Here is a 16,536-nt window from a genome sequence, read left to right on the forward strand (position 1 = left end):
TTTGTTCATGCTTTGATATACACAGACCATTTTTCTTTTTTGGCGGGGGGGGGGGGCTGGATTCACAGTTACATATGATACAATAGTCACATATGATATCACTTGAATGTGTATGTGACTTAAAGTAATTATACATGAAACAATAATAACAGATGAAACAAGATGGCACACTAATAAAATGTGACTGCAACTATGACACGTCAATATTGACAGAGTAAAGACACAAGAGAAACATTATGACATGGAGAATGACATAACACACAATATTATGACACAATAGTGACACCTGACTCCACCTAATATAATTAAAACATATGACACAGCATTTACAGATGATGCCAATTATGACATATAACACCAAATATGACACAGAATTCATGTGCATAGTGCAACCTGTTGTGTTTTTATGCTGACTGGAATCACACCTAACTTTGATATCATGGGCAGAAACAAACTTCATGCAAATATTTAATTAGAACCTCATTGCACGAAACCCATTAGGCAAAACGTCCTGCTGGAGTAACTTTTGGAAATGCGTAGTTATTAATGACATCTAATGTACAGTGGGCTCATCAATATTTTTATCTCACTGATCAGCTGGAGTGTAGTCATCTCATCTGTATCTAATTCTCCTAGTTAGCAAATCAATACCCCATCCACTTGGGTTAAGAGCTGCCTTTACAGCAGGTAATAATCCAATGACCATTGACATGCATGTCGTTTGCTCTCATCACGGTAATGCGATAGAAAAGCCAGTGGAGACATATAGCATAGGGGTAACAGTATCTGCAGTAGGCATGTGCATCTCCATCACTGGGGCCTACGCGATACGCATCTCGATGCATTGCCAACGATCCGGCACACTGAAGATACATATGACGCTGCTACTACTAATGCGATACGATATGATGGACCCCCCTCCCATTGCGATGCAGTGCAATTCGACACGATTTGATTCAACACAATGCGATTCAACGCGTAATGACGCGATGCAAAAAAACCGATGCAATGCAATTTAATATGGTACACATAGTTTGATTTTGTTTCCTTGGTTCTTCTTTAGCAGACAGCAAATCATTTTACTTCACATACTTGGCAGCTAACACCATGTCGGCGCTTCAGGTGAGTCTAAGTTGTGCTGCCTGTGATACTTTACTTTATTACTTTATTACTTTGCACGGCATATTTTGCAAATTGCACGCGTCTTGTCAAATTGTCCGTCTCTCTTGAAAAATCCGAAGTGTAGCCAAACATTTGATTTGTAGAAATTCGGTGGGACGTGTAGCCTTTCCTCTTCCATGATAGTCTGTGACTAGCCCGGACACGCCTCCAATTCGAGCGAGAATTGGCCGAGAGACTTGACGAGACTTGGCCGCTGAAAGCACTGGAGATGAGAGAGCGCGATTCAGAAACAGTTTAGAGAGGAGGACTTAATCTAAATATAAAATTATTGGTCATAAATTATTGGTCACATTTCTAAATAATAAAGGCATAGGTCCTCTACTAATATTTATACATAAATAAATAGGATTTTACCGATGCAAAGATGTTAGAAACCGCGCATCCTGAGTTCATCCCAAATTATATCTGGTGCGCACTGTTTTAACCGGGGGAAGTCGTATCTTGAACTTTTATGTCGGTGCGCTAATGAGAATCGGTGAATCTCACCATCCCTAATCTGCGGTGTCAGCATGGGAAGGCATAGCTCAGCCCGCCTAAAACGCTTTCCCGCTACTACCATTGCTTTAAAACGTAGGCTCAACTCTGGGGCCCCGAAATACTGCCAAAGAATGATGATGAGTGATGGTAGTGTAACACCACTATGACAGTGCAAATCTATGTTTGTCACAGCTTCCCTTATGCTCAGCGAAGATCTGAGTGTCTGCACGTCTGCGCGGTGTAACCCAACAGAGAATCTGCCAGAGAACTGAAGTCAGTCTGAATTTTTATTTATTTATTTATTTATTTTTTGTTCGGAGAGGTCTTTAAATTTCTGAAGTGATACGTGCATAGCATTTTGCTGATGGCGAAGTGATAGTAAATGCATTTTTAATAGCTGTATTACATATGATATGTTAAGCACTGAAACTAATCAATGTGGACTGCCTCTCAGTAACACGGTTATTGAGGTGCCGTGTTGCATATGTATTGACATACTGCTTCTGTTTGTTTATACAGCCGTAAGAATGATTTTTCACACTTGAAAAAATACTGAGAAAAGTAAAACATGGTCTGTACCTCAGTGAAGATATTTGAAGGTGAAATAATCTCCTTTCTTTCTTTAGTATTATCTGTGCAGAGGGGCAAAATAAGCACAGATGTTTTGGCATAAGCTTTCAAAAGTGTGCAACAATGTTATCTCTGACAAGCACTGCAGAATCGTAAAAAACAGGATCTAACATCTATCTAGTTCAAGAATTAAACAGGTACCAGACATTGTAACTATTGTTTGTGTGTGGAACAGTGTGAATCAATTACATTATTGGTCAGAAAACAGACGGTATTGTGACTTGTGACCTACGAAAGATGACATGTGAATTGTAAAGCTTAACCGAGTTTTGAGATCAGTATGAAACTATGAGAGCATTATGAACGTGTGTTGTTTGGGCCTAGAATTCGACTGTTTGCCGAGAACGCTCAGAGGTAGCTTGAAGGAAATGAATAATGTATACCCCTTTGAAATGTAATAAATTATAAACCAATGACTGTGTCAATTTTCGAAAAACCTCTCTCCAGTCAGCTGCATTAGATTAATTGCTCAATATGCTGGTGTAGCCTTTCTCCACCTCTGGGCTGTTTTTTTTTTCTGTTGTTGTCTGTAGATGTTTTGTGCACTAGCTTTGCTCTCGAGCTGTCTGTCAGCCATAGGTGATTACACAGAAAATAACAACGTTTGGTTTCAGTGAAACTGTAATTTGACGGATTCTCAGGGAAGTAATGTCGGCATCGGTAGTCAAGGTTTTTAGTTGATTAGAGTGAAACTGAGTATTGTTTTTGGTCACTGGGAAAGACTCCATAGCCTCCTTTAAGGCCATCTCATTCTTTTCCTTTTAGGTTTCTGGACCCGGAGCGGTAGTTTCCCTGAAATATCATCTCACGGCGTCTTTCGCTTAATCATTCTGCTCCCGGAGTTGACCTTGCTCTGCATTCTGAGTTTTTTTTTTTATTTATTTAATCGGAGCCTGTTGAAAGTTCTGACAGTGACAGTTCACTGATTCTCAAAGTTGAAAGGCACCGGGGGGTGTCAACACCCATCACAATCTTCTTTGGGTTCGCTTAATTACCTGTCAGTCAAACGTCTCACTTTGAATAAATGATTCCCGGTGCTGCTTGGGTAAACTGGAAGCGTGCGAGAGGGGGCAGACTGAATGACACAAACCCCCGTGTTTAGGGGGGTGGGGGGGCGGGATAAGGCGAGTCAACGTGAATTTGAAGTGATTTAAAAGCAACTACATCGATTGAGTTGGGGGTAATACCTCTTAAGAGGCATCTCTTGGGCCCAGGGTCAAGGGAGGATGTCTTTTGGAAGAGCGTTCGTGCGTCATTTAAATTGTAACGACACGTGTTTTGGTGATGAACGGCCTACTATTCAAAGGTCAGAGGACTATTATACTGGGGAAGCTGGTGAAACTCGCGCCCTTTAGTTACATAGGTTAACAGGCGACTGTCAAGCTTTGTTTCTAAAACTCACGAATCATTTTTCACTCGAAATCAAACACATCATTCACTTGACCGTCAACTTATAGACATCTCTCAAAATGATTCCTTTCATGTTTTCTTCATTTGGTCTCTCAGAAATATAACCTTTCAGCAAAATCTGTATGAAGCCATTTTTGTTTTTGTGGGGGCTTTTTTGGGGGTTTTTTTGGAGTAGGGTCTTCCACAAGTCTATTGCTTTTTTTTTTACCCTTTGGGTTGTCTCAAATGACTACTGAATCGAACCATTAAAGAAAAAAAAAAAAACGAGGTTTGCTTTTTATTTCTTCTTTATGGTTTTACTGTTGTCTTGGTGTATGATAATAAGACTGGGATAAGATAGGACTGGGCATTCTCTCAAGCTCCATTAAGTAGCTAATGTCCTGGCGTATGCCTGCAATAGCTAGAAATGTACGTTTGTTTATTTATTTCTTTTCACCGTTGCTTCCACATATGTTGATCCTCAAGGGCAGTCTTCACATTACGATTCGTAGGGAAGCCACTAAACTGACGTTTTTGAGGCAAGCCTTCGCTGCAAAAACGTCATAGCGAACGGTATCATGTGGTGAGTCGTCGGTCAATGTTCCTTATCTTTGGGGGCGAAAAGATACGTACCGAAAGACATGTTTCTTTGACCTTGTCCTTGAACTGTCGTCAAGTCCGTGCGCTAACTGACCTTTTATAGAATCCAACATATGCGTAAAAGGTGTGTATTTCGTTACACACTTCGTTGACATGGAAGGAGACTGTATCTTTAATTGTGTTCCTCGCGGAATGACACCGTGGTGGCGTGACAACACTCTGTGCTTTCTCGCGCTCGTGTCCACGCCGTTCTTGCGCTTCTGAAGCTAACATGGGACAGGATGTCTTACATGAAGTCTGTAGGGTGTTAGCGTTACTCTTCAGGCTCCGTGGATTTCAGCGACAGATGTTAAATATAACACACACAGAGACATCCGCAGTCTTTGGCCCGTGGAACCCACTCCGCGTCTGGGCGAGAGATATGGCCCTCGGGCCAACCGGCGGTACTCTCAGCCTGAACCGGCAGCGAGGCAAACAAACAGTGTTTCAGTAAAAATGTACGTTTGGAAAGAAAGTTGTGTACTTGTAGAAGACCTGTACTTGCATTTGCAAAAATGATTAGCTCAGCAATACAGATATTATAGACTGCTCATCATTTATCAATATTTTGACAGTTGGAATTCACTGACACGAACCCCTTCACTCCGCTTGTTGTGGAATAATTTTTTTTTTCCTTTTTACATTCTTCTCATTGAGCTCTGATCTTTTCTGTAATAAGATAATGAAAAGTAAGTTTAATTAGCACAAACCACCGGGGCTTTGCATTCCTCGTGCAGCGTTAATTAATATTCACTGAAGGGGGGGGGGGGGGGGGGGGGGGTTGGGGTGCGGGGGGGGCCTATCAGGCCTAATTGTTCGGGAGTTAACTTGCGGGGAAAATTTTGGCACCGTTACCTTAAAAATGAGTTCAAACCCTTCCTTTTTTTACAGCTTATTAGGCATACAGACTAAGTGCTCTTGAATTACTCTTGCGACTGACATAAAACACACTATGTATATGTGTTATTTATTTCTTTTTCTTTTTTTTTTTTTAGGGCACGTTTGGCTCAGTTGTCAAGACTCTAACTCTGTGCCATTCTCTGCAGCTTTACTGACACAAAAAAAAAAAAATGCAAAAAAGAATTGAGGCCTGTGCTAGCTAGATGTCATTTCTGTTCAAGACTCTGTCCTCTTGCTCTTCATCACCGACCCTCTAGAACATTCTCACATGCTGTCGTAACTGGCTCGCTGTCGCGCCAAGAATGTAACCTGGTCATGTAACGGCAAAGTTCTAGAAATACTTCACGAGTAATATCTGTTAGCAGGGTCATGAGAAACGTCAGTATTGTGTCAAAACTTTCAAATGATTTTGTGTGATTATCTTTCGGGTTGGAAACGGTGTTCTAGTTTGAGAGCAAAACTTTCATAAAACAATTCCGTCACAACTTTATGTCGAGTGCATTTGTAACCTGTCGTAGCAATTATCAACCCACTGATGATTTTGTGGTTGTTTATTGGCCAGTGAATGTAGATCGCTTTCCTGAGACAAGATCGTTTACTGTCTGTGAGTTTCTGCTTGGTTTAATAACTACCATTTGATGACATTCAGGTTCCTAATGAAATGTTAATGCTATGTGAGTGCAGATAAGACTGTGAGGCTCGAAGGTTAAAGAGAAATGCTCTCTCTCTCTCTCTCACTGTCTCTCTCACTCTCTCTCTTCCTCTCTCTCCGTCAGACACACACACACTCACGTATACACACGCACACACACACACACACACACACACACACACACACATTTGTACTTTCTTCTTTTTTGTTCAGATTAGTTTTGCCATAGACTTTACAAGCAGTTTAAACAAGCAGCTAAATCTAGATTCTTGAAGCGAATTATTTACGCTGTTCTCACCTTGATCATTATTTCCTGTTTACATGTGGCTCTACTAATGATTTTATTCTCGCAAAACTCCAATTTACATGAGCATGTAAACCATCTTACTCAAGTACACTCTCTCTCTCTCTCTCATGAATACTCTCTTTCTTTCTTAGATTCTCTCTATATATTCTTGTTTCGTATTCTCTTGGTCCTTACTGTCATCTTGTATGTCTTATCTCCTCTCTCTGATTCTGTGTCGTTCTTCTCTCTGTCGTTATTTCTCTCTCCGCGACCGTACCGCTCTTTTATCCCTCCGCTTGCCTCCCGTCCTGACAGTTTTCGACCGAGAGATCGAAACCGGTTTGCTCTGCGTTCGTTCAAACCGCCGCTCTGCAGCCCCCTACCGCCTCTAACACCCCGAAATGCGGATCCGAGGACGGGCCCGGCCGTCGGTGTTTTCCTCTGTTCTCCCCTCGGGCGAGACTTTTGTCACTCGTGCGCGTCGCTTTTAGGCCTGCTGGCTCCCACCGCAGGAGAACGCCGACGCTGGGTATGACAGAATAAAAAAAAGAAAAAAAAAGAAAAGAGAATGGGGTCAGAGAAGAAGCAATAAATATATTAATGCCCCTCTCTTCACTCCTCCCTCGTCGCTCCATCTCTCCTTTGTCCCCGGGAGAGTCGGAGGAGTGCGGGGCTGATTATCGCACACGACTACAGGAGAGCTTTTTAGGCAGAAGTGCCCGAGATTATGTGGAGACTCTAGAGAGAAGATCCAGCTGCTCAGACTGAAAACAGTCGCGAGGGACGCCGTTTTTTTTTGGGGTTTTTTTTTTTAACCGAAGATTCGTGCACGCGAAAGCAAATGGAAATGCCTGTATGAATAAGTGACTCAAAAGACCCCCCCGGCCCAAATGCCAACACGACAGGCCCAATGCGACTTTGAAGCTACTAATGTATCGGGAAATGTAGGGGGGCTTTTCATTATTGCTGAGGTGTAATGATCTTGAACCGATGTGAGGTTAATTTCCCTTAGATGCTGACATACATGGATCATATACTGTATGTACCCTTATGTGCACACAGTTACCCTTTACAACTGTCTTGTGAAAGCTTTGAAGTGAGCTGCACCGGTGGAATACACACACACACACACACACACACACACACACACACGCACACATGCACACACACACACACACACGCACACATGCACACAGGGAGAGAGCTGAAACCTTTTAAGTAAAACCTTTTAAGTTGGTGGAATACACATACACAAGCACACACTGGTGCAGTACGCACGCACACACACACACACACACACACACATAAAGAATCTACATCAGAGTTCAGTGACAGTGTGCTGCCGTGAGAGTCTCTGTGATATATTTGATCGTTAAACTGTTTTGACATTCATTGTCAGTGCACTTACAATAAACATGATGCTACCATGAAGTTACAGTGATGGCTCTTCCGGACGCACTGCATGTTCCTCTAGCTGTCAGCTCACTTTGTCCTTTCTGCGATGTTATTTCTGTTCGCAAAATTCTCAAACGACGTAGGACCAACCTTTGCCCATAAACTCACATGCGGGACATCTCTCTGTACACTTAGTCATCTACCCGCTCTGTGTCAGAGAACGGCCTGGTGATAAGAGAGGATGGAATAGATGTAAATGATGTACTGGAAGCTTGGCGTGGAATCCAATAGATTGACTGGTTTCACCGAAACCATCCAAAGGTTTGGTTCTCATTGAAATGCGAGTCCAAGCTTAGTAGTCATTAGGTCTGTCAGAGTGGGTTATATGCAAATTTGACAACATGTATAATTTCATAAAGCAGTTTGTATACGTGGATTGTAGCCTTATTGTTAATATGTGATGTTTTAACAGGATTCTGGCCACCGTGGGAGCGGACTTTGACTTACGGACGCTGAGGGCAGTGCGTGTCTTGCGGCCACTGAAACTGGTGTCTGGAATTCCCAGTGAGTCCTTCAGCTGGGTGACTGGAGAAAACCCATACCAGACTCCTAGACAAAACAATAGATAGAAAAGATAGAAATTTGCATTGTTTACAAGAGTTAAAAGTAGTAATCAGTATTTTACAGCGTAATATTATCTTTGTGATGGTATAATATGCAGATAGACATTTTTTCTTTTCTATTTAGTGTTAAATTAATAATTTTGTTAAAGTAGTAATTTTGTTATCGAATGATAATAATTTCCTAACAGTGCCATCCTCGTTAAAGTAACCGTATTTTGATAACAGTTAAACTTTATTCCATTATCATTTGAGAATGTGCTAATTAACAGTTGCTTTACTACAAAGTAATAATTCCTAAAAAAAAAAACCTAGTGATAAATATAACATTGTAATAACGGCTGTAATATCTGTGTAATAACCAGGTCTTCAGGTGGTGTTGAAGTCCATCATGAAAGCCATGGTGCCCTTGCTTCAGATCGGCCTCCTGCTCTTCTTTGCCATCCTCATGTTCGCCATCATTGGCCTGGACTTTTACATGGGCAAATTCCACCAGACATGCTTCCGCAATGACACAAGTACGCACACATCATGTCTATCTATCTATCTATCTATCTGTTTATCTCTTTGTTTGTCTGTCTGTCCATCTGTCTCTCTGTGCGGCTGCCTGTCTGTCTGTGTGTGCGGTTGTCTGTCTGCCTGTGGGGCTGTCTGTCTGTCTGTGCGGTTGTCTGTCTGTATGTGGGGCTGTCTGTTTGTGCGGTTGTCTGCCTATATGTGAGGCTGTCTGTCTGCCTGTGCGGGTGTCCGTCTGTACGTGGAGCTGTCTGTCTGTTGGTGGGGCTGTCTGTCTAAACCACAGTGACTGACGTGTGGCCGTCTGTCGTCCTCTCAGGGGAGCTGATTGGGGAGTTTCCCTGCGGTAAGGAGTCTCCGGCTCGGACGTGTGACAACGATTCCGTGTGTGATGAGTATTGGATCGGACCGAACTTTGGCATCACCAACTTCGACAACATCCTGTTTGCCGTGCTCACCGTCTTTCAGTGTATCACCATGGAAGGCTGGGTGGACATCCTGTACAATGTAAGTCTCTTCCCTTATCCTATGCTGCCATGAACACCTCTTAATGTGGAGGATGTTGGAAGAGCTGGCAATGTGGATGAATTCGAAAGCTTCTGAAAATGTGTCAGAAGCGTCTCTGAATAGGATAAACATTTTCTGGGTTTGTTCTTAAACATTCTTCTTAGATGGTTGCGATTTTGGACACCATTTATTTATTTATGTATTAATGTGATTGGTGTGTTTATGTAAAATTAAGACTGGAATGATTAACCAGCAGCCACAACATCATCAGAACTGACCCAGCATACCTTTTTAGGCCATGAATTTCATTGGCCTGTTAGATAACGTTGGTTTACGATTTGTCGAAAATGAAGCAATCAGCAGATGTGTGGGGGACCCATGAACTGCTGGCTATCCTAGTGTATATGTCGTATGCATACATACAGTATTACTTTCAATAAAAACGGAGAGAATAAAGTATTTAGAAAATGCACTGAGTACTGAGAAGCGTGATCATGAGGGCTGAAGATGTTTCTCGTGGAGAAAGTGTTGTAGGAGCGCAGAAAGAAACCAGGCTAATCAATGCAGTTAAATGGGTTTCAGTTCACACTAGTATCTGTATGGAATCTCTGATAGAACTAAGGAGGAATACTGATTGCCTAATTTGCATAAAATTGTATATGTATCAGGGTATTTGAATATCACCCTTACAGTACAGCTCTCAGTTTCTTCATCCCGTCTAGCGGTACAGTACTCTCTATTATGTTATGTAATGTGTTCTCTGGCGGTGGTCTGTGAAGAGAAAGCAAGGCTCTCTGCTTTATCTCATTAATTGATCACTGGTAGCGTTCGATTTGGAGAAGTCTGTTTTCTGTCACAATTTCAGACCTGTAAAATCTCACACCATTGGGTCAACTAGTGCCATCGTATTGCTTCATTATTTCTTATTAAACAAATTCACTTTACCGATAATCAGCGACTCACCATTTATCTGTTTTAACCGCTCTGAGTGGTGCGGTGGTTAAGTTTATTCACTGGTATCCAGGGAGCTGGTGTTATGCCTAAAAGCACCTGCTTTACCTCAGTCTTTGACTTGTCCAACCATAATCATTCGTGCCCATCTGGGAAGGTTGGTGATAACTGGTTGATGTATTTGATATATAGAAATAATGGGTTGTTATGCTTTTTAGCTAAGAGTGCTAAGTTTTAGCACATGCTAGCGATTTCAACATGTCAGTATATTCTGCCGTGTAGGTCAGGCCCTATGAAGCTCAACTATCTTAGGCTGTGTTCGGATTCATTCATGTAGGGGTTTGGATGTCTGGATTGCGTCCAACCAGCAGACACTCATGCTGAGAAGGAACATATGCCAATCTTCCTGCCCCCTGCTACTCATTTATGCTAAGCTTCTTTCCGCTCACTGTTCCCTGGTAAACCATCACGCTGTGCCTCTGATCCTGACGCGGAGAGGAGTACACCCCCCCCCCCAACCCCCCCACCCCCCTCCGACTGAGCCTGTCTCCTCCAAGTCTGAGCACTGACATTCAGCTAGATAGGGTTCTACCTTTCCTTTTCCTGTACTTCCTCCTCCCATCAAACAGAAAACTCTCTGAAGAAAGAAAATGTTTGGAAGCTCGTGAGTGACGGCTTCGTGTGAAAATATCAAAAGTGCCTCTTCACTCACATGCCGTCGAGAAAACAATATGTGATACCTCTGAAATCGAGCTAAACGTTACTGGTTTCTTTCAAGAGCGTTGGTTCGCGCGTTTTATCGAAGGGATACATTTATTTGGCTAGCAGCTCATGTCAGTTCTCAGATTTTCTCGCTGGAGTTATTATAGAATTAGTAATTGATGTATAGCCTCTGAGATCATATGTGGTCACAAAGTGCGTACAATTTATTTTGATCTGCAGCTTTTAAGCAGTTTTGGCCTAGACGACTTTTGACGCCAGAATGAATGATCTCCCCCCCCTTTTTTTTTTTCTTTTTTTTTTCTCCCATCACCCCCTTGCTGCGGTAATTACATACGAGCCAAAAATATTGTGATTTATTGCAGTCTATTAGAGGAGAGTTCAGCAGCTCTATATTTAAGAGACATCAGCGACCACTTTTGAATTTGTCTCGCGCCGTCTTTGTCTGGGGCAGCTGATGGCCAAGTAATTTGACAGAAGGTTCTGGAAAGGTTCCGGAAGGTTCCAGAAAGGTCGTGATCGGTCTAATGTTGCGGAGAGGCTGATTGAGATGTAGGATGGGTGGGTGGGGTGGTGGCGGCGGCGACATCTCTCGCTTCCTGTCGCCCGCGTCCCTCACTGCCGTTCTTCTTCCCGTCCCCTCCATCATCTGTCATCTACTGATAGCGGCTGCTGACGGGTCGGAGCAAGGGATGAGCCAGGAGATAGATACTTGCACTCCTCTGGGAACACACATCTGTTATAATTTACACGACGCTGGAGTGACGTCCGTGCACTGTGATCACATCGTCTGCTTCGCTGGCCCCGGCATCCGCATTACACACACACACCTGCTTTAATGCCGCTGTTACACTGATTGACTGTTAAAACACGTTTGCCTTAAGTTGTCGATGAATGAACTCAAAGCTCTGTGAACACAAGGCTTTCCCAAAATGTTTACTCTCTTTCAGGATGTAGAGGTTTTTTTTTTTGTTTTTTTTTTTTCCAACATGAACCCGAACGCATACAATCTTATTGTTAGATGTTGCCCTTTTCAAGTGGGGAGTGATGGGGTTTATAGTCTTAGTTAGCATACAGAGCTAATGTTATTTTATCAGTCTCTGAGCTAACATAGACTGTTAGCGTTACTAGCCAAACTGTTGACGGAGCACAACCAGGCTATGGAAGACTGTGTCATATGCTAATATGTTTGGATACAAATTGTGATGCAGCACTTGTTTACTGATATGACATTTCCACACTACTACAGACACGCTTAGATGCGCTTCAGAGAACGGAAAATGAAAAACATTTCTGGTTGAATGAAAACATTTTCTGGTACATAACCGTTACTCTCCAGCCAAACAAACCAGCTTAATAACATTATTCTGTATTCCAGAAACATTCTACAGCTATATATACACATAACTCAGATTTTTAGTCATGCTTTCATCTGTCTGTGTTCTCTTATGATCTGTGTGCCAGAGCTTCTTCAGTCAGACTGGTGTCATTTTATGAATCAGGTACTGATGTGTATTAGCCCTTTAAGACTTTGCACAGGTGAAAACATTGATAAATTTGAGCTATACCATTTAGTTGTAGAACATTCGAACACTTTATCCATATGAAATGCATATCTTGGTTAGTGATAGAGCTTCTGGATTGGAAATTTTCTTTCAACCTTTGGTTGTCTTCAAATCACATTTGTGTAGAAATTACACCTTACTTATATGTATAGTAAACATGTAACATATATGGTTTTGGAGACAAGCAATATATAAGGGCAGCGTTTGCCATTCTTTCTGCCCACCCCCCAAAATGTTTTTTTTTTTTTTTTTAGTACACCACCTGTAGGACATTGCTAAAAATATCCCAGAACATTGCCCCCCCCCCCCTCATGTAGTAAGGTACAGCGGGTTCCAGTCCAAATCAAGGCTCATCAGGTGACGGCTTGGCTTCATTACAGGCTGACCTGTGCCAAGAGCTCGCCAGGTAGCAGCTGTTGCCGTAGCAATGGCACATTTTAAATCAACAAGTCAAAAAAAAAAGGGGGGGGGGGGTGAATGAATCCAGAGTTGACACACATTACTGATTTGAGTATAATTATTTAATACTTTCATCTATCTATCTATCTATCTATCTATCTATCTATCTATGTGTCTGTCTGTCTGTTTTTGTTCCATCAGTATTTTGAATCTTTATAGAGACCTCTATGCCAGCTGAACTGGTTTCTTCCCCTGATTTACAGAGGAGTGTCGGAGAGAGAGCGAAAGGGGATGCATTTGGGAATTCTTTAACCATTCTCTCAGTTTTCCTCCTCTGGATCCAGAACCCAAGCTGTTCTGTTTTGTCATCAGCTAATTCACTGACTGATGGCTAACCTCAGCGGAGGCAAGGAGAGAGAAAGAGACAGAGAGAGAGAGAGAGAGAGAGAGCATTATGGGCACGGGGGATAATAGAATGATGTGGCCTTGGTTTGCTTTTAACATGACATTTATTGTTTGGACTCCACGCCTCACTGGAAAAGGTTCTGCCCCTTTTGACCCGGACCCAATAGAATAAAACAAAACTAACAAGAGAACGAAGAAGTGAATCACACTGAATGGAATCACTGACAGACAGACAGAACAGCGAGTACAGACAGACAGAACAGCAAGGACAGACAGACAGACAGATAGATAGACAAACAGATAGATAGATAGATAGACAGATGCACACGACTAGACAATGATACATTGAAAAGTTCTCGGTATCTCTTTCTGACGTCCCTATTTACCTGCCTGTGCTCGTGAGGTGTTGTCAGCACCAAATGTTTACTTAACATGATGCTCAAGGGAACTTTTCTCTAAATGTAACAAAGCTACACTGGTTTACACATCTGGGTGAGTACCAAACAGTTATAAAGTGCAGTTGCAAAAAAAAAAAAAAAAAAAAAAAAGAAAAGAAAAAGAAAATAAATAAAAACACTTGAAAATGCACATTGGCTTTATTCCCTAATTGGGTCCCATTGGATGGTTTCTGAAAAGAGGAAATATTTGTTTCAAATGTGTGGCTTCTCTCTGGAGATCAATATTCTTCCTCTAGATCACTTGTTCGCTCTTTCTTAATAGGGTTCTCGCATCACATTAGTGGGTTGCTTATTTGCCAAAGAGGCTGCCAAAACCACAGCACTATTGCTAAAATATTTACCTCAGATGGCCATTTTCTGGACTCCAATGTACCCAAAAATGGACTGAAATTGACAATCCCATCTTTGTCCTTGGTATAATGCATTTTTCTTCCTTGAGCATTTTTTCCATCTATTATTATTTTTTTTTTTCGAATTAATTTTGTTGGGTATCCCATCCTTAGGCTTGACGCGTCTGAAAAGCAGCTACTCTCTTCAGACCGCTCTCAGGAAAACAGGCGAAGAACGATTTCTAAATTTCAAAAGTAGCTCCCCCCCCCCCCCCCCCCCCAACTGCACCAGGAGACCAATTTGCATCGATCTGTGAAGCTGAACATTCGATTGGCTCCCGTTCAAGGTTCCGTGGCCTCTTCCATTGTGACATCGCAGACCTCTCCTTAATTGTGTTCTCCTGTGTTAGAACTGTAGCAGGAGAAGACTGGTTCAGCTGGGAGGAGCGTGCGGAAACTGTTGAGTCACCAGTATGGTATGCAAACGAGGCCTGTACATGGTACACAGTGACTGTGGTCTCTGGCATGCTGTATTCTTCGGTTGATTGCTATATTGATCAGTCCTCTTGTTAAATGTTTAAAAATAGGGCCACAGGAAGAGAGAGCAGATAGACTGTTATTTGGAGTCGTGCTCGGAGCAAGTCCCCCGTGCCCTGTGTTGGAGAGATTGTAAGAAAGAATGGAGAAGAGAAAGAGTGAGAGTGTACACACATGCAGACAGACGGATGGATGCACACACACGCACGCACACACACACACACACACATACAAACAGACAAGCTGAATGTGCACGCACACAGAGACAAACACACGCACACACACACACACACACACACAAAGTGTACACCTCCAAAGGGAACTGTATATAGCTATCGCTGACCGTGGTGCTGAACTGAACATCACCATGGCTCAAATCAATACATTCAAACAACTCAGAGCCTTATGCCTAAATTGCATTGCAGCAGATGGTTTGGAGATTATTTGTCAATGTGCCGCAATTACACACCTCTTCCAGGCAGAGTCAATGTCCCTAATGATGACTGGTGAATGGTAGCTGGTTTTCTGATGGCCAGTAGCACTCTCTCTCTCTCTCTCTCTCTCTCTCTCTCTCTCCCTCTCTCTCTCTCTCTCTCTCTCTCTCTCCCCTTCTGAAATGGCATAAGTGTTCTGGGGCTTGCTGGTTCTTCAAGGCCCCTGGGGGCTAAGTCCTGATGAAGAAAAATAGGATCTTTTTCCTTTCATGAGAAGTTTGGGACGTGTTATAGAGGACGAATGGTGTTACTGTGCGCCAGACGCACTTTGGCTCCCATGGAGATAATCCGGTTACCGTGGACACCGGAAACCTTCGGTCAATGGAAAACTGAGGGCCAGTGTTCCGCTCCTTAACTCGAGCTCTCTGATTGGCCGATGCTGTGGAGAACGGTGCATTCCTACAGCTGCAGTAATGTTATACATTTCAGTGTTGGTTCAGCACAGCCTCAGCTAACCCAGCACCGATTTTCTTTTTTTTTACCATGATAAATTTTGTGATCTATCTATCCGGCCTTGGTCCCCCTCTGCCTTATGGAGTCAGCTCCTCATTGGTTATTTGCTTGTTTTTGTCTTCTGCCTGTATTGGAAGTCGCTTTTGGACAAAAGCATCTGCAAGATGAATAAACGCAAATGTAGATATGGAATTGTTTCATTGCATTACATACAATGTCCAGCATTCAACAGGTAAATACAGTAAGTACATTCAGTAAATAAATTCAGTAGGTAACTTAAGGACACAAGTCATTACATTAGTTATGCAGTAAGAAAAAAAAATGCATCGCAAATCAATTCTTCATAAAGGCTAATGGAAGACGGAGAAAATGGCGTACACGGTGAATGAGACAATGTGATTTAAATATTACTAAAAGCACAACCCCCGCGGTCGACACGTCGAGGCATCCGGCTCACTTATGATCTCTTTGTAAAAACTCTCACAATTCACTGATTTCTGAGCTTATTAGAAGACGATAAATCGAATCAGTGATTTTTCAGCGACTGATCCAATAAACCACAGGCTCTGTTGGCATAACAGAGGCTTTAAGCAGCGGCATGAAGAATCTTTGTGTTGATCGGGGAGAATCTCGCATGGGCTTTATTTCCAGACTGTCTCATTGATTTTTTTTAATGGAGAGAGAGAGAGAGAGAGAGAGAGAGAATAGGAGTGATATCTTTGCTGCATAAGATCAGTGTGTACAGGTCAGTCATTGTTGTAAGGGGAAACTACAGAAAAATAACCCACAATGGGACGTTTTTGTTTAGCCCGTTTAACTGCTCTAAGGCACAAAATGCCCCCCCCCCCCCCTCCCTTTTTTTTTCTTGTTTGGAAAATATTTCACAGTCCTTGTAGTTTGGTTCGTGAGTTGAGAAGTGTGTCAGGTTTCTCTTCAGAAGTCAGTTCCACTCCACTTTGCTAGTTTACCAAATTAACACTATAGTGAGAAATGTTTCAAAAGCCAATGCATTTTCTTTCCAACTTGTTTTTT

The 16,536-nt window shown here is 42.4% G+C and overlaps 1 protein-coding gene across 1 annotated transcript in view; it reads left to right on the forward strand.

Annotated features, from left to right (window-relative positions):
* cacna1ba (calcium channel, voltage-dependent, N type, alpha 1B subunit, a) overlaps window positions 1-16,536 on the forward strand; it is a 90,711-nt gene that overhangs the window by 18,584 nt on the left and 55,591 nt on the right. Inside the window, exons 4-6 of the mRNA XM_030791761.1 lie at window positions 8,023-8,114; window positions 8,536-8,688; window positions 9,006-9,193. Coding sequence (XP_030647621.1) covers window positions 8,023-8,114; window positions 8,536-8,688; window positions 9,006-9,193 — 433 coding nt within the window. The remainder of the gene's footprint in view (window positions 1-8,022; window positions 8,115-8,535; window positions 8,689-9,005; window positions 9,194-16,536) is intronic.

Source organism: Chanos chanos, chromosome 14 (assembly GCF_902362185.1).
Source record: "Chanos chanos chromosome 14, fChaCha1.1, whole genome shotgun sequence".
In the NCBI taxonomy this organism is placed as follows: domain Eukaryota; kingdom Metazoa; phylum Chordata; class Actinopteri; order Gonorynchiformes; family Chanidae; genus Chanos; species Chanos chanos.